General features: G+C 38.0%; 1 protein-coding gene across 1 annotated transcript in view; it reads left to right on the forward strand.

Moving 5' to 3' along the window:
* The window catches only part of LOC138742472 (uncharacterized), a 250,679-nt gene that overhangs the window by 111,548 nt on the left and 114,744 nt on the right, over positions 1 to 24,387 (forward strand). The window contains exons 10-11 of the mRNA XM_069896948.1: positions 12,641 to 12,699; positions 13,311 to 13,375. Of these exons, the coding sequence (XP_069753049.1) occupies positions 12,641 to 12,699; positions 13,311 to 13,375 (124 nt within the window). The remainder of the gene's footprint in view (positions 1 to 12,640; positions 12,700 to 13,310; positions 13,376 to 24,387) is intronic.

The following is a 24,387-nucleotide window of genomic DNA, read 5'->3' on the forward strand; positions in this document are numbered from 1 at the left end:
TCTATGAATGCTCCATGAGGGGTCCGTACATATTGCCCTTTGCCTGCCGCACGGAATTCTGGGAAGGAAGATCTGCCATCCCTCTTTCCCATGGTCTTTATAAATTGTGCACTATTGCCGTTAGGACTTTCCCACAGTCTTTATAAATTGTGTGGCTACACTTTCCCCACAGTATTTTATAAAATTATAAAGGTTTATAGGTCGGCACGACAACAAGGCCTGAAGGACTTGTACTGTGCTGTACATAATGCTTAATTATATAATTAGGCATAATTAATTTTGTGTAAATTCAAGATCATAATACATTGATGAGGATTTAGGGCAGGTTCACTATCGCTCAATACATCACTCAGACGTCACCGCTGGAGGATAGAATCCCTATCCCCATGGTTGCCTTGTGATGAGTATGAAAGAGTACTTATAACCAGTTAACTGGTGTCTCGTATGAAAGGAATTCCCTTCTTCCTTAACCAGGACTCTGAACAGCCAATTAACTGAGATGCCAGTGTGAAAAGGGCTTATGGAAACACTGAGCCAAGAACCTGCGGTCAGAAGAAAAGACCCAAACAAACATTTTAAAACTTTCTATATTGTAACAATAGAATTGTGAGACTGAAGGAGTAGTATGACATTTTTCTATACTTCAAATGTGATGTTTAAACTTTTGTTGCCCTCTGGTTTCTCATTTTATAGCTGAAAATAAAATTAGGCTCCTGCTTGCTTGTAAGTTTCCTCCTAGTTTTGGGCAGGTTCCTTGCCATGCGTATTCTGAACTGTGGCCAAATAAAAATGCTTCTCTTTCACTATTTGACATCATCCAATCCACACTCCATCAGTTCCCATTCTGAGTTGAAATTTCCTCTGTAATTTTAAATCATTCAGTGTAAGTTTGCTCACTTTTAAAACAAACAGATAAATCAATATGAAGCAGGAACAGTGACCATTAACCAATATGCTGAAAATAGCACATTGAATAAATTATATCCCTCAAGGCTATTCGATGGTATTTTATTTTTCTCCTCCTCAGGCTATCAAATTGGTTAAAGATGTGAAGATTTTAATGAAAAATTATCCTGCTGGATTGAAACATCTGCAACAGGGAGCAGATGATAATGATAAATGGATGGGCTTATCTATAAAGCACTTGTCCAGGTGTTAAAAAGATATGATTTTTACAATCCTAATATAACGTACTATTTAATATTATCAAGAATAAAAATGACATTAAACTCTGAGGCAGTGACAACCTATTGCGCTCTGAAAGTTATCTTGACGAATTAACAAAATGCACCACAATACATCAAGAAATTTAATTGTCAGCCTCTAAGATTGAATTTGGATGATAATTTGTATGAATGAAAGATTTGCCTTTATATTATGCCAGTACTGAGGCCTTCATGCAGAAAGCATTGTTTTAATTTCAGTGCCTATTTATGCCCCAATTTTTTTTACATAACAAGATCTTACAAAACTGCACTGAGACTGGTTGATTTATTTTTGTGGCAGGGCAGCGTTAGTTTGCTGGCATTGAATCTAGATGGTATGTCTTCTGTATGGCACGACTGGTCTGAGGATTTTTTTTTCATCATTTTTCTTAAACAAAACTCAGAGAAGTGTAATTTTTGATACAATCTTAATTCACTTTGAATGTGAAAACTCTTCTATGTTTTTGTGAATGATTAATTTGATTATATTTAATTAAAACACTGTTCGTTGACATCTAAGACCATTTTTCTCAAATTATCCAGAAGGTCTTATGATCTACTAATTTTATGCATTGTTGGAAAAAGAACACCAGAATCCCCACTGCTCTTATTCAGAAGATAAATTTATGTCCAACTGTTCATGGGATGAAATAAAACAAACTTGGAGAACTTTGGCACAGAGGTAAATGTAACAGATTTAATTAAATGGTGGAAGTAGATAATTTAGATGCATAGATGAATTTTAAATATTCAGCTCAGTAACAATGTTGTACAATGCATTGTAGTATGCATCTACTTGGTCCAGAAACTATTGAATGGAAGCTGTGGAGCTTGAAAACCAGTTTTGTAGCCAACATTGCTTATCCTAATCTATTCTACAGTATGGATCAAAAAATAACTAAACTCAGTAACCAACTGAATTCTGCAATACATTGCAAGATTGGAATCCTCAGTTAAGCACAACACTGTAGCTCCTCAAACATATAGTTTTGCGCTTCTGGTATTACATTGTGAAGCAGCAATCTTTTGTGAAGTCAGAACATTAAGGGAAACATTTCTCCCCATTTAGCAGGACCTCAGCCATGCAAATACTTCTGGGCCTAGGCCATTGATGTCACTTGAACTTGAATGAAAATTGGATTCACAAGGTCACAAACAAATATCTCTTGATCAAAGCAAAACAGAAAGTGCCTCACTTCATGGATGACTAAATCATATTAGACAAATCACAGAATTATATTTGATGAACAAGTGGAAAATTATCACACCTCAATGGTCACCAAGAGTAGAACTGGGTATAAATGAAAATTGTAGTGTTCAATCCATAAATCTGATGCATTCTGCTACTGTTTTCCCCATTGTCAACTCAAATGGCTAAATGTATTTGCTTCTGCCATTCAAAAGAAAGCAATCAGCCTAGAGAAACTTGCATTTCTGTTATCACACAACAATTAGCAACAAGCTTGATAAAGCAGTAGAGTTTGCTTCCAAACTATTCAAGATTTTGTGATACCAATTAAATTTGGCTGAAGGTTTAAATACTAGTCATACAGCCAAATTCAAAAAAAAGTTCATTTTTTTGCTACTTGTTTACACATTCTTATTTTTGATGCTGTTGGCTTTATGTCACTTTGAGTCTTGATAATCCAACCTGTTCATTCTTCCTGCCATATTTGCCAAAGTAAAACATTGCTTGAAACTATGTGAATTTTGGGAGTTTACTTCTGGAAGAAAATTGTTAATTATCACCCAAAACCTGTAGTTTTATAGATTTTTTTCTTGGTTGGTGTTTCTCTGCTGTGCTGATCAGCATTTTTCTCAATGTAGGGCTCAGGCCCAAAATATTGGTTGCTTTTTACATGCAATCGATTCTGTGACCTGCTGAGTTTTTTTCTGGTATTTTTGCGTATTGCACGATCCCAGTATTTGCAAATTTTCTTGCTTAATGGATTTTTTTAAAACTTGCTTTGCTGAACTGAGAAATGGTCCAACGAACAATACTGCTGAGATTTGCTATTTTATTTGGCAATCACCAAACCTTTCATTGGAGAAATTCCTAAAAGTAGTCTTTTAATGTTCAAGATTGAGACAAGGGTCCATGTAGGAAGAAGAACCACAGAATGATTGTCCATGAGGTGATGTAATCTTACCTTGGGAATGGTGCACTTAAACCTTGGTATATTTCCCTGGATAGATCTGATGTGAATAGCTTCCAACTTGCAAGATTCACCAGAGAATTCTGTGACCATGTTTTCAGTCTCTGAATGCAGTTCCAGACAGCTCCAGCTCATGACAGCATTATATTTCCATATATCCAGACCCTGTCAAGTTACTAGTGAAAACATTTAATGATAATGTATCAAACAAACAACAGGTCCCTTGTTTGCTAGGGGAAACATGTTCATAATTTTTCTCTCCATGCATAATGACAACATCATGGGAAGCTGCAGTATTTCTGTCAAGTATCCAAAAGTGTACAGCCTCCTAGATGCCACTCAGTTCTTTGTGAACCTCTATTGATCACTGCATGGCTTATTAGAGTGAGGGAAAAATATATTTATGTATATTTTATATTCTTGCACTTTTTGAGCACTTTTTTAAAATGTATTTTTGGAAGGTGGTTTCTCGAAACGTTTGCACTATTTGCAGACGCTGCCGCAAAACAACAAATTTCATGACTTGTTCATGACAATAAATTCTGATTCTGAGGCAATGATAGACTAAGCATGCAAGTGAATGTGTGACACTCTCGAAGCATTCTTAATTCTTTACCTTTGAAGCAATTCACTGTACCTTCACAATTTGAAGGAGACAGGCTGCTGAGAAACAAATGATCCCCCAATGGAGGATGATATCCTAAAACAAATGGAATGCTTTGAGAATGTCATTCAAATTGAAGGGAAGGAGGATGGTGTGGACCATTGTACAGAAAAGGTATTTAATTTCCTCTTAATGTGTTCCACAAATAATTAGTACAGAAAAGCATCAATATTGAAGAGGTAAAGAAAAAGAGAGAAAGCTGTATGAAGATGGTCTGCAACCAGGGAGCTTCGTGCAACAATGAATCTTCGAAGACAGTCATTTATCTCTGTAAATTAGCCTATGACTATCCTTTCCTGAATTATTATTAACCTAATAATGGGATAGCTGCAAATAGACCAGGTTGAAAATTGTGGGCTGCATTAAGATGTCAACAACACAATTAAACTGTAATGCAATTTGGAAGAGAAAGCAAGGAAAGGATTAGACATTTGATTAAGGGATGCCAAGAAGTACAGAGGAAAATCCAGTCTGTCAGCTTGTGTGCATAGATCCTTGAAGATTGCAGGGGATAGGGATAAAGTTGTTAAGAAAGCTAAGGTGGTTAAGAAGGTCTTGAATGGGTGTGAATTGTCTGCATATCAGTAGCAGCTTATCGGCAGTTAGTATTTGTCATGGCATTACAATAAAGTTACATGTGGGCTCTACTGGTCGACTTCAGTCTTGGCAAGAAATCAGAATAGCATATTAATATGTCCTGAATCAATCTCGTGCTCGTGACGCTGGGAGAATGGAGTGATTGAGCCACCTTTTCTCCCCGCATTTTCTGGAACATGCTGAAGTTGTGCAAACTCCATTTCTCTCAATCAAACCAATGCAAATAAACAGTTCTTAATCACATTACAAATCCCTGCAGAATCGCTTTTAGTTTGCAGCATTTAAGAAAAAACAATGGAGGGAAACATGAACAGGAGAGGTTTGGAGGAATACGGGCCAAACATGGGCAGGTGGGACATGTGTGGACATTTTGGTCAGCATAGACGAGTTGGGCTGAAGAGCTTGTTTCCATGCTGTATAACTCTGAGCGTGATTGCCAAACAAAGAAACTAGAATCAGTATATTGATCCAAATGTTCCATATTTAAAAACAGAAGTTTGTTAGAATTACATTTTCATATCTGAGAAGGGCATGAGAAAGCAGTTATGTAAGGGCTTGTCACTCCCTCTGGGAGGAAACTGAATGATTTCCTTTTAAAATATTTTGGTATTTAAATATATAAACAATTGAACAATACAATTATACATTAAAAAATATCAACAATTATTCAGGTCTGCGTAATGAAAGATAGTCATAACTTCTTCACCTACATCACAGATCCCATAAAGGATATGGATGAAAGCAACGAAGTTCCAACACTGTCCTAAAATAATATGTACCAATGCACTTTGGTAATTGTGTAGTAAAATAAAACATCAAACAAAAAGAGGAAAAAAAACAAACCAAAAGAAAGGAAAAAATAGTCTTTTTTTTTTCAAATGGATTGTAAATTTATTTTTAAATAGAGGAAAAGGTATACAATTGTCTTTCCTTTTCCTCATTCTCTGAGTTTTCATAAGTTGTATTATTCGCTGTTGAGCAAAGCCATTATCTGTTATACAGTTTAAAAAGAGACAAAAAGAAACCTCAACTAACCCAAAAAAAAGGTGAAAAATAATTCCGAAGAAGAATCAATTAATTAAAATTGTTTGAAGTTCAAACATATATGCAGGCAGCTTCTTGTGGAAACTAAGTGTTCATCCAATATTTTTATTTGAGAAAATAAAAAGCTGGCCTTAAGAACAACAAATGATTATTAATATAACTTTGCAGACTGAAATATTTTGTTATTCTTTGTTTGTAAAGCTTATTATTGGTAGTTTAGGATAGAAGAAATTAAATTATTTGTCTCCAAAAATTCTGAAATATAATTGTAGAAAAACTAGATCAAGTTGGGCTCACAAGTAAATGACCAGGGTCTGGAAGATCATTGGTTAGTTTGGTTATTCTTCATACATCAGTGCAAGAATTCTTCAGGAAAGGCTGTTGGCCTCAATTATCCTTAATTGCATTTTCAATGATCCTGCTATAGACGGTCCCAAATGGAATTGCTTGTTGAAAGTTCTGATGTTGATAGTTCTTTTTACAACTTCCCTGCTAATAAATCAGCCTCTGACAGTCCAGAGGGAGAATACACCCAGCCTTGGGCTGACATGTGATAAGCAATGTTTGTTCCAGGTTACGATCAACTGGAACATGGGAACTGTAAATTCTACCACCAAGATGGACAAAGCCAATGGGCATAGTGGGGCACAAGTACACTCAAGTCCCAGTAAATCCCACTCTGAGTCATAAACTATTCTCATCTTAGCAGTAGCACTGAACATTGCTGCTGGGCCAAAATTTGTAACTGATTACTCGCAGAAGAATGAGAGTGACTTAACTGCATGGACTGCAGTAGTTCAAAGTGGGCATTAAGCACAATGGTGACCTGTACATTCTGTAAAATGAGTGGAACATTCTAGTTCCCAACCAAAACAGAGCTAGATTAGTTCTGAAGTAGCTCTAAAGAATTTATGTGTTCCTTTTGTGTTATAATCTACATGAGTGTCCTTGTGATTTTTTTAAAATTTGAGTTTATTGTTTGAATTCAATTCAACAAATTAATTGAATTTGGATTGGTTTCTAATTAATTATTTATATTGCCATGTTGTTTTGCCTTGCAGAATTAACACCAATCGTTTTATTCACCCTGTGCTGCATTTCTCGCTCTAAATGTGAACAATAGCCACTTACTAAAACACTCATGATTGCCTTGATTACATAATGTTACAGACTTGTGTTATTATTAATCTTTAGGTTACGATATGATAGTGAAGTTACTTTTGTGGGATGGACAGGGAAACACACAGATAACATACTGGAGATTACTTTCCTGGAACTGGAGCAGTCGTAAAATCAGAGTAGATTGTTGTATTGAAAGTCTGAGACAATTGATGTTTGCAAAAGAAGACATCTTTGTAAGCAAGCAGGAGGTCATTTGCCATGACTCATACTTTTGGAGAAATTGGAAATTGAAACCTAAAAATCATGTATTGCACAAGCAAGTCATGTGATTAAAGACACTTGAAAAAGAAGCCTTTCAATATTAAACCAGAATCATCTGGACACAAAATTAAAGCAGCTTCAGAGAGAATGGCCACTTCATCTGCTTATTTTGTCGAGAGAGAGAGAGCAATACTGTTGTGACTATTGTAATGGTCACCTTTGACTAACCTATATCTGGGTAAAAGAAAGCAAGATCATTCTGGCAGTTGGATCATAATCATTCTGATGGTTATTTTGTTTAACCCATGCCTGGGTTTGTGAAAGCATCACAGAACTCACAAGTTCTGTAACCTCTACGCAAGAGAGGGGAATTGTGAAGCCATTCATATGAAGAAACATTTCTCTGAAAGCAACTTGACAAGAATTTGTGAGTTTTGAGAAGTTTGATGACTCGGTGTCTCAAAATATTTCGTAATTATTTCTGAACATCAATTTAAATATTCTGAGTTTCATCAGAAGTTGTTTGAGACTGAATTTGATCTTTCAGAATCATGCTTGAGCTGTCATGGTTTAGGGATCTGTGACACAGACACACACACACACACACACACACACACACACACACAGAGTTAAGTTTAGAGTTAAAGATTTTATATTATTAATAGCTATTTTTTAAGATATCTTGGTGAATTTCTATTGCTGCTGGTCTATGTTGGGACAATAGGGTCTCTATAATGCATACAATTCTGATTGAGTTATTTTGTTGTATATTTGGAAGATGTTTGGGACTGGGAATCAGTGTCAGCAGAAAGTGGAGTGATTGTGGAAAAGATGGTGTTAAGCTTGCATACAAAAATGGACATCGAAAGATTGAGCATCGTGGGAATAATTTTCTGGGTTTTGTTTATTTCAAAGCAAGGACTATTGTAGGAAGAGTGGATGAGGTCAAATTATGCATCACCATGTGGAATTAAGACACTGTGGACATTAAAGAGATTTGGGCAGTACTGGCAACACAGTGTTCTAGAGTTTCATTGTTTTGGATGTGATATGGAGGGAAGGATGAAATGGGGAAGGGTGACATTGCTGTCAGATAAATATCAAGGCAGTGCTCAGACAGGACAGACTAGAGAGCTCATCTGCTGAGGCTTTATGGGTGGAAATGAGAATCAACAAAGGGTTGATGACATTAATGAGATAATATTGTCAACCAGGCATTCTGAATGGGGGCCATAACCCCCAAAGAGGGACCACAGCACTTTTTAGGGAAGTGACAGACTGAAATCACAATTTTTTTTAAAAAAATTGTCCTTGGAGAAAAGTATAGAAGAAATCAACTAAACTTGACTGCTTCACATGGAAGAGGGCCATAAATTTGAGCAGAGTCCTGAAGAGGCCTTAACCAAAAAAAGGTTGAGAAAGGCTGTTATAGACCATCAAGTAGTAAGTGGAGGAGCAAATTTGTAGAGAGCTAGCAGACAGTTTCAAGTAAGTGATAGTAGCTGATTTGAACTTTCCACATATTGACTGGTTCTCCAAACTGTAAAAGGGCTGGATGGGATGTTTTTTTTCTTCTTAATCAATATATGGAAGTTCCAACTAGATCTCCTATCAAATGAGACCAGACAGGTGATGAAAGTGTAAGGGAATACCTTGGATCTCATAATCATAACTACGTTAGTTTCAAGATAATTATAGAAAAGTATAAGTCACGAACTTGAGAAAGGCCAATTGCAATGATATCAGAAAGGATCTACTCAGCGTAGTTTGGGACAGGTGATTTTCTGCAAAAGATATGCTTGGTAAGTGGGAGACCTTCAAAGGTGAAATTTGAGAATACTGAGTTTGTATGTTCCTGTCAGAATTAAAGGCAAGGGTCAGGTATAGGGAATTTTGGTTTTCGAAGGATATTGAATATCTGGTTCTGAAGAAGGAGATCTATAGCAAGTATAGGCAGCAAGGAAAAAATGAGGTTTTTGAGGAGTATAAGAAATGCAAGGAAGTATTTAAGAAGTAAATTAGGAGGGTTAAAAGAAGGATGAGATTGCTCTGGCAGATGAGATGAAGGAAAGTCCCAAGAGCTTCCACAGATATATTAAGAACAATTAGATAACAAGGGACAAAAATGATCGTCTTGAAGACCAGAGCTGTTATCTCTACATGGAGCCAAAAGAAATGGGGGAGATCATAAGTGGTTTTTAATTTTTATTTTTATTTTGCATCTCTATTTACTCAGGAGACTGACACAGAGTCAATAGAATTGAGGCAAAACAACATAAATATTACAGAGGAGGATGTTAAGTATATTATCATCTGGTTGCACAAGCCCAACCTGCAAAACATGCAGGCACACACCCAAACTTAACACGTGCATAGACACAATACATATACGAGACAAGTTTGTGCCTGATGTGTTGAGGCAAATAAGGGTAGAAAAATCCCAGGGCCTGACAAGATGTTCCCTCGGACCTTGAGGACAGCTGGTGCAGAAAATACAGGTGCCCTGGCAGAGGTATTTCAAATGTCTTTCACCATGAGTGAGGTGCTGGAAGATTGGAAGATGGTTAATGATGTTTTGTTGTTTAAAAAAGGCTCTGGTAAGAGTAATCCCTTGGAAATTATAGGCTGCTGATCTTGACATCAGTTTTTTTTTTAAATTTGGAGATACAAAACAGTAACAGGCCCTTCCAGCTCATGAGATTGTGCCACTCAATTACACCCAATTAACCTACTAACTCTGTATGTCTTTGAAATGTGAGAGGAAACCCCAGCACACAGAGGAAACCCAGTCTGACATGGGAGAATATACAAACCCTTTACATATAGTGCTGGATATGAACCTGGGTCGCTGGCTTTGTAATAGTGTTAAGCTAAACACTATGGTAACTGCACCAGGAAAATTATTCGGAGGTTCAGCATATATTAGGTGAGCTAAAGGGCTTGTTTCTGTGCTGTAGCATTATAAGGTTTGGAAGAAGTTATTTGCTGTGTGTTTGGAAACAAGAGCTTTAGTTTTGATTGGATAGAGCGGGTGGCATGGTTGGCTTGGCGTTTAGCGTGATGCTATTACAGTGCCAGCGAGCTGGGTTTGATCCGACGCTGTCTATAAGAAGTTTGTACATATTCCCTGTATCTGCTTGGGTTTTCCACAGAGGATATGATTTCCTCCCACCCTCCAAAACGTATGGGGTTGTAAGTTAATTTGGGTGTAATTGGGTGGCTTCGGTTTAAATGGCTGAAATTAGCTTCTACCTTTCTATAATTATTTTTTTTTAATTTAACTCAAGTTACTGGAAATGGGGTAACAGGGCATAAACAGACTTAAATCTAACTGGAAAGGGAATATGATGCATTTGAATTCATAAGACTAAATATCATGAATGGGGTAAGAGAGCATGCATCTTTGCTGAGAGGAACTTGCCTTTTCACCTGTTTCAAATAGGACTTTAGTCTCAGTTGGTACTTGACGAAGGAATGTTTGTCTCCTCTGGAGGCAGGGTGATTAAAGTAGATGTGTATATCTGAATTTGAAGGAAAATGAAAGTATAATTTCTGATACCTGTAGTGATAGAACCGGAGTGGTTAATACCTGAGAAACTCAGCTGGTCAAACAGTGTCCTTTATGTAGCAAAGGTAAAAATACAAAACCAACATTTTGGGTTTGAGCCCTTCATCAAGGCATGGAAGAATTTTGGCAGGTGTCTGAACAAAAGAGAGGGGGAAGGAGGGGGCAAAGGCAAGAAGTGATAGGTGGAGAAGGGAGGGAGGAGACAGCAGAGACAGGGAGGGGGGGGAGGAGGAGGAATAACTGGGTGAGTGGAAGGGGAAAGGAGGGTGGAGAACTGGAAAAACTGAAGAGGTGGAGGGGAAAAAATGAGAGCAGGTTAGTAGAAACCAGAGAAGTTGACTGGAGAGTGCCCAATCTGCGGGTGGTCTAGGTGGGATAGCCCAAAAGGCCATGGACAGATATTGGAGCACCTCCACTCCCTCTACTACAGGAACAAAGACCTCCCAGTAACCATTTCAATTCTGAGTCACGCTCCCATGCTTACATACATGTCTGTCCATGGCCTTATGTACTATCCCATCCAGACCACCCACAGATTGGAGGAACAGCATCTTATTTTCCATTTGGGCACTCTGTTGTCTCCTCCCTCCTTTCTCCACCTATCACCTCCTGCCTTTGCTTCCCCCCCCCCTCTCACCCTTATGTTCAAATGCCTGCCAACATTCTCTAATACCTCGATGAAGGGCTCGAGCTCGAAATGTCAGTGTTGTATCTTTATCTTTGCTACATAAAGGACACTGTTTGATCAGCTGACTTTCTCAGATATTTTTTTGTTTTTACTTCAACCACGGTGTCTACAGATTTTCGTGATTTACTTCTGGAAAGATTAATATTCATCTTGATTAATTAAGCCTGGAGCATTATTATTATTTTAATTCTTGAAATTTCTGCTGCATGGGATAATTCTGTTCTATGGAAGTATGGTGAACAATATTGTATTTATTTCATTGTAAGGCAAGAACTTTAGCTCAGTCAGGGTTTTGTTTCCAGGTTGTGGACAGGTTACATTGCTGCTCAGGTATTGAGTGAAATGACTGATTTTTATTCCCAGAGGGATGGGGCTGTACACAAGGTTTTTATTTATTTAGTGCATATGGGGATTCTGCTTTTTTTCCACCTGATTTAGTAACTTTCTTGTATCAAGGAAATAAATTGCCTTGCAGATGCAGGGGTAACGCATGGAAAAGGATCATCAGACCCTAATAATCAAGAGCTTGTGCTTTTGCATATAATACAGGTGAAATTAAAATCACGTGCATAAACGTGGGTGTTTTTTTTCCCAAATTTAAGCTGAGATCAGGTGAACACAGTCTTTTGCCTAGAGTAGGGGAATGGGTAACAGAGGACACAGGATTAAGGTGAGGGTGGATTTATTTTGCAGGAACCTGAGTGGTGACCTTCGTACATTTAGGGTAGTGGGGGTATGGAATGGGCTGCCAGAGGATAATGTGCCTAATGAATGATTAAGCCTAGATATGTTATGATTTAAAATTAAAAATCTTTTAATGTTAATTACCTTTCCAGCATCTGTGTTTCATTAATTTTACTTTTTTTTTGCTTACTTCAATTAAGCCTGAAGAAAGTTTCATGCAAGCAATTTGATTTGCAAATTATATAATTAAAATGATAAAATAACCAGTCGTACAAATTTGCTTAGACTATTGTAGCCATCTGAGCTCTACCATTCATGCATTAAAAGTTTCATCTGTGAACTGTGTATGCCATAAAACATTTGTGTGGATAGGCAGAAGCTCACACTTCTGAATTTGAACCCTATTCTTAAGATCAGTGGCAAAATAGCAATCTTAATGGAACATTGAGTAATCTAATGCAAGTTTTAGGCCATCACTGGAACATTTTGACTAGATTAAGGCACTTAAACCCAATAATGATGAAATAATCAGCATTGCTTCAATGCTTAATTTTGTTCCTTGGAGTCAATGGATACTTTTAGGTCTGGCTTACAAATGGATTTTCACATCAAATATAAATTAAACTAATGTCTTTTTATGCATTTTTTTAGGAGGCGTTGTAAATGTGATGCCAATGTTATTTTCTGAAATTTCACAAAACCGATCTCAGGTAGGATTGAAGCACGTTTAATCATTTTGTAGACAAAATGTTGAACTTCCTTTCAATTTCAGTATTTATAATTGAATACCTGTCGTAACTTAGTTTAGTAAACTTATTTTTACCCCACCAATAATTAATTGCTTGGATAAACCACCCTAATGTTATTTCTCACATTAATTATTTTGGATTTCTCAGTACAACTTATCCAGGAATGTTTGAGACAAATCCAAAACACAACATATCAAAAACAAAATCACTTGTGAATATAATTTGGCAAGTTTAGTTGTAAGCAATATTAACTTCCATAAACTCGACACTTCCTGTCTCGGCAGAAGGAGGAAATAAGCTGACGATAAACAGTATCTATTTCTTTATTCATATTTAAAATTGCATTTTATGTTGCCTTTTAATCTGGGCAACATAAAATATTGTCGGCAGACACAACTCAATCGTGTTTGTTTGGATAAAGGTTTGCACAATTGAAATCATACATAGGTGAGACTAATGAAGCCATGAAATAAATTATTGATCTTTCACTTTAAGACTTGTTGGTTTTATGGTATTCGTGGTGTGTGTTCTTGATGTAGTTAAAAAATATTCAATTTTCTTGCTTGTGGAAGGTATTGTGGTTTCGCAGAGCTGTCACTGGAGGACTTGCTACCTGCACTGTGCTGAATATTTTCTGGTAGGCCTTCAGGTGCATGCTTGTTTAATTCAAAGATAGTTTCGTTTTAAAACAACAACCTCCATTATTTGCTTCTAAAAAGACAACTGAATACTGTGAAAGATTCAACTTAAATACAGCGTCATTGTTTATTATATCAAATAAATGGAAATGTTTTGACTTAATACAGGTTTTAATTGGCATGACAATCCCATTGTACTATGTATGTTTTTTGTTTTTTTACATTTTTTATTTTTCACACCATAAACCACATTGACCATGATGCATACATTTTCCTTTTCAAATATATACAGTGTCATTTTCTTCCCCCCCCCCTCCTTCCTCCCATCCCACCCTCCCTACCTCCCCCCCATCCATTTAAAGTACAAAATCTAAGATACATTAAAGCAGTCAAAATGTTTGTGGGCCCAAAGTACACACTCATTTTAAAAAATATTTTAATTTTAATAGATCTATTTGTTTAAAATGCCCAGCTGTTAGCCATTTATTATTTTGCCCACTTAGCTTCCCATCACACTGGTTTGGCCCAGCTGCCTTTGTGATTTGTTACCTTCTGTTGCTCATTCCAGACACCAAAAGCTGTGATTAAGTTTCATTAATTTGTCACATCTTAGCTCATACAGTGAGAAGGGTTCTTCTGCTAACCTTTAGATAACTGTATAAAGAGCGCAATTTACAGAGTATAGGGGTTCAATGAAAAGAAAGATAAATTGGTATTGAATTTATTTGATTTCTGACATCCAGTATTGTGGAGAATGACTCGTTCACTGAGTTATTGTATGTTAATTTGGTAATTGAGTTCATATTTAGACAAACAGAAGTTAAATCTCAATTATTTTTCAAAACTGGTGCATGTATCATTCTGGATTCATTTTTAATTTTCATCATTTGTAGGCAATTCACTTTCACGTTGGCACTTTGAGATGTGATCAGATGTTTGCTGTAATTACTGAATGTCAATTTTAGCAACTATAAAAGGCAACCGCTTCCGCTGGATGTTCTCTGATCTGCTGAGTTTCTCCAGCACTTTTATCTGGTGCACTCACCTTCAGCATCTGCTGATTTTCTAGTTTGTCCATTTTAGTAACAAACCTTATCAGTGGACTTTGAAAGACCTTTTTTTTCATTCCAGCGATACTTAACAAACTGACCACAAGTAGATGATTGTCTTCTGCTAGGATTTAGAATTAATGCAAGTATTCTCTGATACAAAGTATAGATTCAATTTTGATCTCTTATTGTTTTTATGTGGCTTATAGTAGAGACAGATCTAGCCTTTGAGTGGTAGAATATGTGACATGTTTCTGGATTGATGGTTTCCTTTGGCTAAAAAGGTTTGTACAAATAGAGTTTATCTCAGCTATTGCTGTTTCCTAGTTCCAATGAAGTTAAATGGCTGATGGCATCTCACAGTGCCTACCTTCCATTACTGATTTGATGTTATACACACATTCACTACATCACAGAATCAAAACATATGTCAATACAATAACTAAAAGTGTTGGGCTTACAGTTACATTGAATGTCTGGAGTAATGAAATCATTGATGCTTTTGAAGATGAACTTCGATGTAAGCATTCATGATGATTCATCAGCATTTTCGCAATATAAAATTACAGTAACCTTAAAAAAATGTTTCTTGTGCTGTTGTATGTGAGTGAAGTTGACCACTGGTAGGGATGATTAAGAGAATCCAAGATTTAGTTATGTTGGGGGTAGTTTGCCTTGAGTAAGTAGAATATTTTTTGCATGAGCAATTTGATCTGCATTGCTTGCATTTTTTTTTAGAAATAGAGCACAGGAACTGGCCCTTTCGGTCACGGGCCTGTGCCACCCAATTACACACAATTAACCTACAATCCCGGTACGCTTTGAAAAGTGGGAAGAAACTGGAGCCCCTTGAGGAAATCCACACAGACACTAGGAGAATGTAGAAACTCATTACAGACGGTGCTTGATAAGAACCTGGGTCTCTGGCGATGTAACAACGCTGTGCTAACTGCTAAGCTAACCATGCCACCCCATTGTGATTTGTTTTTTCGAACTACCAGAGCCCTGGACACATCTCACAGAAGTGTTGTTTCAGTTGCCCATTATATGCATCCTATTTAGAAGCCATTTTTCCAAAACCTAGATTAGGCAAGAACCCAGTGTATTTGACAAGCTGCTGGAGAAACTGTGTTAGGCAGCATCTGTGGAAGCAAAGGATGGTCATGATTTCAGGTCGCTAGTCTGCACTAGGACATGTAATGTCAACAATTCCATTGCCTCCATATATACTGCCCGACCTTCTGGATTCCTCCAGTAGCTTGTTTCCTGCTCAGTCTTCCAGTATCTGCAGTCTCTTGCAGTGTATTTGATATCCGTGCCCATTTGTAAACCTGGTTGTGGCTGACAAATTCCTCCATCTCTTCAATCAAGTTTGAAACAATCCTTTGTAACCTCAAATTAACCTTTCAAATTAGAATCACTTGTATGACAAAAACATACTTCCAACTCAGTTGTCTTGTTCGTCTCTTTGCAAAGGTCATCTGCCACTGGAACTTTCATCCATGGCTTTACCAGTTCCTTGTTGGATTTATCTCATTCGTCCCTTCTTCACCATCTATAAATTTAAATTAATTTCAATCCTTGATGCTTGTATTCCTGGCCATGTGTTCTAACTTCATGCCCTTTATGTTCATTAACCTACATGGTCACTCATTGCCTTAATTCTTCTTATTTTTAGAATCTATTGATTGTTTAAGTCCTTCCATGTTCTTGCAATTGCTGCACTGTAAAACTTTCTGTAGACAAATAGATATCCCTTGGGTCTATTTCTCTGACCCTAGTATTTTGTGTATCACATTATTTTCACATTCCTGAACCAAACTCCTGGACTGTCAGATACTGCTCCATGTTACACTGAAAAGAAGACAATAAATCGATAGAATAAGTAGAATAGTGCTTGATGGAAAAGTTGTTCTGCATCAAAGCTTGTTTATCTCTTTCCGAACTTGTAAAGGGCAGAGCAGTTGTCATCTCTTTTGATATTATGGGAGAAAATGTTTTAAATATTAAATTTAAATTTTAAAATATGGTCATGCAGCACGATAACAGGCCATTTCGGCCCAAGAGTCCGTGCTGCCCAATATACACCCAATTAACCTACAACCCCTGGTACATTTTGAATGGTGGGAGAAAACCAAAGCCCCCAGGGAAAATCCATGCAGACATGGGGAGAATGTACAAACTCCTCACAGACAGCATGGGATTCGAACCCCGGTCCCGATCGCTGGTGCTGTCCTTTTCATTGCACTATCCACTACCCCAACCATGCCACCCAAATGTAGCAGAAATTCCCAGTGGAGGCATTGAAGAGATGCAGCAGCTAAAGCTAACAACTAGAAGAGCTGCAGATTGGACATATCCTTCACCGTGTAAAGAAATAAACTTTCGGTCATACTTGATATGAGGTAATGAATGTACAATAAAATGTAAGTACATTCAACTTTTATCCAGTTTTTAAAATTCAAAATAGGTGTTTGCTTTTCATCCAAAAACAATTGAAGCAATTCCCTATTAAAGCCAATTACCCATCCTGCACCAGAAACGGAATCTTAGAGGTGAAACAGCAAGCACTCACAGATTCCCTGTAAGCCAATGTGAAATGATTGGCTCATCATATTGATGCAAAATCAGAACAAATGTGATTAAAATGATGCAGTAAATCTATAGCTTGTGCAGAGTATTGTCGGTGAAGTAGTTCATCAATAGGGATCCTATTAACATTTTTGCTTAATAAGTAACAAAAACTGCCAATTGTAAAGATATTTTAATGTAGCAAAGGCTCTTCACACCCATGCCAAAGATTTATTGCCTTTTCTTAATCGGTTCCCTGAAATGAATGGTTTTCTAGACTATTACAGAGAGCATCGCTGAATCAACCACACTGAATAGGAAATTCCTCTCCCTGGGCAGCTTTTGTAAACAAGTTAGTTACTTGACAATGTTTAAGTTTCAAAGAAATCGATCCAGGCAGTGCATTTTCAATTCAGATTCATTTGTATTCATACAGGGATTCATTCAAGGTTCAAATTTGTGTCAAAATATCAAGGGTCTAGGCCTTTGGCTACTGATCTATAAACTTGAATATACGGTTAACACATGGCCTTACAGAATGGATTCACTGACTAGGGACGAAATTTGCAAATGATAGCATTGGGGGCTTGACACTGTTCTTACCCATTAATTTCCTCTTTTTTTAAAACCAATGCTCGTTTTCTCTCCTTTTATTTGTTCTTCACTATTTCCAGGGTTCTTTCCAAATTGTATTTCCTGAAGACTTGCATTCAAAAAAAATCTGTTAGCAATTTCCTTTCTTTACTAATATATATTCTGTTGTCTCATTCTGTAAAAGTCATGTATAAACTTTTGGTTAATCCTTACCTTTTTTAAAATATATAGTGCTTTTTACATCCGCACCCATGTTTCTCACTAGATGTTTCTCCATTTTGTTATCAATCTCTAGGTCCTCCTATATTTTTTTTCAAATCCTTCTTTTTGGGAACATTTTAAACCAGCTCTGGTGTTCCAATACTGCCTTTTTCTGTTTTTTTTTGTGCCATGGTTTGACAACATTTAATTTTAAGATATAAATTTGTTGTAAATTGCCTATTCTTTAAAAGTCAGCCATTGTATGCTGATGGCCAGATCCTTCATTCAATCTTTGTGAGAGGTTGAGCAACTTGTCAAATTAGAGTGGATTTGAAAATCGGCAGATTTAAAGTTTACATTTATTGTCAAAGTACATATATGACATCACCCTGAGATTCATTTTCCTGCGGGCCAGGCAGAGCTTCTACTTAATTGGTGGTGCAAAAAACTACTCAAGATAAGCATACAAAAGAGAGAAATGTAAACAAACTGCAATACAGGAAAAAAAATGCAGTAATAAATTATCTGCAAATGAGTCTCTGATTGAGATAATTGTTTAGGAGTCTGATGGTTGAAGGGTAGCAACTGTTCCTGAACCTGGCTCTATGAGTCTTGTGGCACCTATACCTCTTTCCTGATGGTAGCAGCGAGAGTAGAGCCTGATTGCTGCAGTTTTTTGACATTAGGGTTTCATGTAGATTTTCTCGATGATGGGGAGAGTTTTGCCTGTGATGTAGTGATCTATGTCCACTACCTTTCGAAGGGATTTCCACTTGGGTAATGGTGCCCCCATACCAGGCCATGATGCAGCCAGTCAGCACATTTTCACGACACATCCGTAGAAGTTTGCCAATGTTTTTGATGTCGTACCCAAACTCCGCAAACTCCTGAGAAAGTAGGGGTGCTGACATGCCTTCTTCTCAATGACATTAGTGTGTTGAGTCCAGGAAAGGTCCTCTGAGTTAGTGACTCTCAGGAATTTAAATTTGCTGCCCTTCTCCACCTCTGATCCCCCAATAATGACTGGATCATATACCTCTAGTTTTTCCTTCCTCAAGTCCACAATCAGCTCCTTAGTTTGGGTGTAATTGAGTGTGAGGTGATTGTGAGTGCACCAGTCAGCCAGGTTTCCATCTCCCTCCTGTATGCTGGCTCATCGCCTTTTTTTTTTATACAGCCCACTACCGTGATGTCATCACTAAATTTGTAGATGGTGTTCTTATTCTACCGAGTCAGTGTTAGATGTAAAGTGACTAGAGCAGTGGGCTAAGAATACAGCCCTGTGGTGCTCCAGTACTGATGGAGATAGTGGAAGAGATAATCTTTCCAATCCTCACTGACTGGGGTCTGGAGGGGAGGAAATCAAGGATCCAATTACACTTAGAGGGGTATTGAGCCAAAGGCTGTGGATTTTGCTGATCAGTTTTGAGAGGCTGATAGTGTTGAATGCTAATTGTAGTCGATAAAAGAACATCCCGATGTATGCATCTTTGCTGTCACGGTGTTCAAGGGCTTTGTGTAGAGCCAGTGAAATGGTTGCTGTGGTCAGAAAATTGAAACATATCCATGTCATTCCTCAGGCAGGAGCTGATGAGCTTCAACACCAGTCTCTCAAAACACTTCATCATTGTGGGCATGAGTACCACTGATCAGAAGTAATTTGGGCAGGTTACCACACTCTTCTTGGGCTGAGATGTTGAAGATATCTGTGAATACATCTGGTCAGCACAGGTTTTCAGTACTCAGCCAGGTACTTGGTCTGGTCCAGATGGTTTCCTTGGATTCACAGTCCTGAAGGCAGCCTGCATGTTATTCTTGGGTACTGAGAGTACAGCATCATCAGGGGAGGTGCGCAGTGGTTCTTCCTTGTCCTGGTGGTCAAATCAGGCCTAGAAGGCATTGAACCAATCTGGGACTGATGCTTTGTTGTCTCCTACTGCACTGGATTTGGTTTTGTAGTAGGTTATGCCATTTTGGCCATGCCACAGCTGTTGGATATCCTTCATTGTTTCCATTCTCATCTGGACTGTTCAGTTCATCCAGGAGGTTGCTATTTGTAGGTCATACCTGCTCCTTGTGTAGTGTTTTGGATCTCCAGACAAATACTTGTGATCTGACTTTCAGTAGGTTCTGATTGGGGAAAGGCCTCGTCAGTTTGGTGGGGGCCCACTTGATGAAGTCTATAATGGCCATGGTGTATTCATTCTGATCCTTAGCTGAGTTCTTGAACTCCGCCCAATACACTGACTTGAGTATGCCCTGTAACTATTCTTCAATCTTCCTTGACCACCTTCTGGCTCTGCTGATATCCAAAGTCTCTCTTTTAGGCTGTGTTTGAAGGCAGAAGGAGCACTGCTAGGCGATCCAACTTGCCAAAATGCAGTTTTGGGTAAGAAGGTAGACCTTCCTTATTTTGGTGTAGCATTGATCATGTGTTTTGAACCTCTGGTGCAGCAGGTTACATGCTGCTGGTAATTGGGTAGGGTTTTCTTGACACAGGCCTGGTTAAAGTCATGGACTATGAGTTGTAGTGCTTTGGGGTGAATGAAAGTCAGCAGTAAAGTGAGAATGGATTTAAATTATTCCAGTGTAAGATGCATTGATGCTTCTTTAACAGTCAGTAGTGTTCAAAATTTATTTTCAGGTTGATGGAGCATCTTTCAATCATCTATTTTAGGGTCTGCAAAATAAGTGCTCTACTCCCTTTATACCTACGACTGTGTGGCTTGATACGACAGTAACACCATCTACAAACTTGCTGATGATGCCACAGTAGTGGGTTGTATAAAGGAAGGGAATAAGTCAGTATACAGGATGGAGATTGAAAACATGGGTGAATGGTGCACCAACAACAACCTTGCACTCAATATCACTAAAACTAAGGAGCTGATTGTTGACTTCTGGAAAGGAAAGCCAGAAACATAGAATGCAATGATCATGGAGGAATCAGAAGTGGAGAGGATGATCTTGGGAGTCACTATCTCGGAGGATCTTTCCTGGATCCAACACACCCATGACATAGTGAAGAAAACACATCAGCACCTCTACTTCCTCAAGAGTTTATGGAGGTTTAGTGTGACACCAGAAACCGTGGCAAATTTCTGCAGTGGAAAGTGTGCGGACTGGCTGCATCATGGTCTGATGTGGGGACATCAATTTAGTGGGGACGTAAAGCCCTCCAAAAGGTAGTAGACACAGCCCAGGACATCATAGGCAAAACCCTCCCTACTATTGAGTACATCTACAGGGAATGCTAACATTGTAGAGCAGCAGCAATCGTCAAAGACCCATACCACCAGCACGCGCTCTGTTCTCGCTGCTGCCATCAGGAAAGAGGTATAGGTGCACCAAGAGTCGCACCATCAGGTTCAGGAACAGCTGCTACCCTTCCACCATCAGACTCTTCAACGACATACTCAATCGGAGACTCGTTAAGGACTCTTACTCATGCATTTTATTGATTTTCTTTCTGTCCCTTTGCATTGCACAGTCAGTTTATTTACATTCATGATCTGTTTACATTTCTTTGCTTACATGTTTACGCTATGTATAGATTTTATTTGCACTACCAATTAGTGGTAATGCTGCCGCACTTGCAGGAAAAAGGAATCTCAGGGTTGTATGTGATGTCATGTATATACTCTGACTATAAAACTGAAAATCTAATTGCTCATTTCCAATCACGTATTATACCCATTTACATTGCAGCAAATTTCTGCCATAGGTTAAATCTTCTACATTGACTAGGCAATGTGATTTGGCAACTCCTGTTGTGACCTAAGCATTCTTGAATCTTGGGTTTTTTTGCTGAACGTTATGAAACATAAATGTGTGGGTGGCTAATGTGACTCAAAATTGACCTCCCCAGTAATACCAGAAGAATGAGTGGTAAAGTTGGCTTATTGCCAGTGTCAGTTGAAATACTTGACCTTTTTTAATTCTCATAGAACGAACCAGCAAACGCCTCCCCCCCCCATCCCCTACCACAAAAAAAACCAAAAGGTTGTGATGTAGGTAATTTTTTTTTTTAATTTTTTATTTTTCACACCATAAATCACATTAGCCATGATATACACTATTTCTTTTTCACACATATACAGTGACTTTTTCTCCACCCCCCCCCCCTTCCTCCCAAGCCACCCCCCCCACCCCCCCCCCCTCTCATCCATTTTAGGTATACAATCTAGGTTGCATTAAGCCAGTCAGACAATGTTGTCATTCAACAAAAATACACCAGAAATTCTACTGAGTCCATTCTTTGATGTGAATCTCCCATATTGCTATCCCAAAAAAAGATGCAACTGGATATTGAGTTGTTCAGAATAGTCAAAAGTGAGAAAAGATTGCATTTGAGAAGGATATTGCACTTGTTTTCTGAAGATCCTCGTGATAAGTTGTGTACGAGAAGCACTTGATGTAAACATAAACTATGCCATTAAGCACGAAGGCGTGCAGTGAAGTTTATGTGCCTTCGACACTCCACAGAATTGATAGTCTGTTTATTTCTTCTTGAGAAGAATTAGGAGTGGCTCTTTGGTGATAGATTTCTTTTAAAAGAGCAAAAGGTTTTGGAGCTGGACTATCCCCTGTAGCTCCTTAGGCAATGTTATTTTTTTCAGAATTCCATTATCTTTTAATCTGCCAAAGTCCCAGAACATATCTATCTTGTTGCGAGGTGCAAGTAAGCTGGTGTGGAGATGGCCAATCCAGTTGATGACAGTCAGTGCAACATTTAATTACTGATCTTATCATGCAACATTTTCAACATTTAGAGATATGGTGGGATCTTGTACTTCATTTTTTCTTTCCACTAATTTCCTTGGTATCTGAAAATCATTTGTGAATATATTTGTTGACTGTCCTTCCATTCACAGCACTTGGGAAGAAGATCACAAGGATTTACAATGCACTGCATCATGAGATGTTGCATCACATCATTCCAAAACTGCCACCCCCTTACCCTGCTCTCAAAATCTCGATCCTGACAAAGCACGTTCTCACTAGTAATTACCCTGTAAGTTATTTTATCTACGTCAAGAGGTAATGCCTTCTTATTTTCCTGAATCCCACTGAGTGTAAATAAATATTTTTCTACATTTCCTTATCTCTTGGAATCAATTTGGTGAATCTCCATTGCACTCCTTCCAATGCAAGCTGATCCTTCTTTTGGCCCAGAAACTAAAATTGCATACAATAAAGTTTGACTTCATTAAAGCATTGTTCAATGGCATTAAGACTTCCTGCTTTTTGCTAAAATATTTGTCACAAAAATCGATACACATTGATATGCACTTGCATATTAGATATTTGTATTTCATAAACCAGCACACCATGTCCTCTGCACTGCAATATTTATTGAATTGCTATCTTAACATATTCTTTCTTACTGAGTGAAATCCACCTGATGCCTTCTTGCTTCATCTATTCATTTCCTTTTTTTTAAGACCGTGCATCCTCCTATCAGCTCAGTTTTCAATCTGGAAAAGGCCATTAAAATAAACCATGTGAAGCTGAGGGTGTGCACTGGTTCCACTGCGCACTTCTCATAACTGCTTCCAACCTAAAAAAAAGTTGTTCATTAGGAGATAGGAGAGTATAGACTGTTTGACCATGTATCTATGTCAAACACAATGTCCAAATCAAACTGAAGCTCTTCTGCTTATAAATTAATTCTATCCCTCCATCTCTTTCATATTGATGTGTTTATTCCTGTTGTGTTCTGTCATTCAACTGATCCTCCATCTTTATCTTGAATCTCATTAATATTTTTTATCTGACTAGCAACCTGCTCTCATGCCTTGATTTTTCCTTTTGAATAATTTTCCCCTTAACTGAATCTGTCATTCTGACAGAATTGAAGGAGATGAGTCTGTCCATTGAGTGCATATTAGCTGAATTAAGAGTTATCCAACTAGTCCTACTCCTCAAAGCCTTGAATTTCATATTCTTTCAGATATTCATTCAAACTCCCTTAGAAGTCTAATACTCCAGCATCATATTCCAGATTATAATCAGTTCATGTAGAAGAAAAGATTTCCCTTGTGTCATTTTTGGTTCTTTGGCCAAGAAAATATAAAATAGGAGCGGGAGTTGGCCATCTGGTCTGTCAGGCATTCTCCACCATCCAATAGATCATGGCTGATCTGTTCATGGACTCAGCTCCACCTAACTGCCTGTTTCCCACAACTTTTAATTCCAGTGTTCTTCAAATCTCAACCTTCCTGTGTCTGAAATATATTCATTGAGACAGCTTCTTCTACTCCGCAGCTGATTATCATTATTGTATGACATATTGTTATTGACCAAACTATCACTGGGAGGAGTTTCTTGAATAGATCCATCATAATTTGAAACATCTCCTTTTGACCTCCTTGCAACTTCTTCTGTTCCAAGGAGAACAAACCCAATTTCTGCAGTTAAATATTTCATAGCATATAAGACCCACTTTTTCCCCCAAATATGGCTCAAAAATATCTCCCGGGTCTTGTATGCGAAGTTGAAATTAGGGTCATAATAGTGAGTAGTGCCAATAGTGATCATTGGGGGCTGGTGGTGGGCTGTCAGGATCCTCCCTGCACTGGTCCCACTGCCTCACT

The sequence above is a fragment of the Narcine bancroftii genome, chromosome 9 (genome assembly GCF_036971445.1).
Source record: "Narcine bancroftii isolate sNarBan1 chromosome 9, sNarBan1.hap1, whole genome shotgun sequence".
NCBI lineage: Eukaryota > Metazoa > Chordata > Chondrichthyes > Torpediniformes > Narcinidae > Narcine > Narcine bancroftii.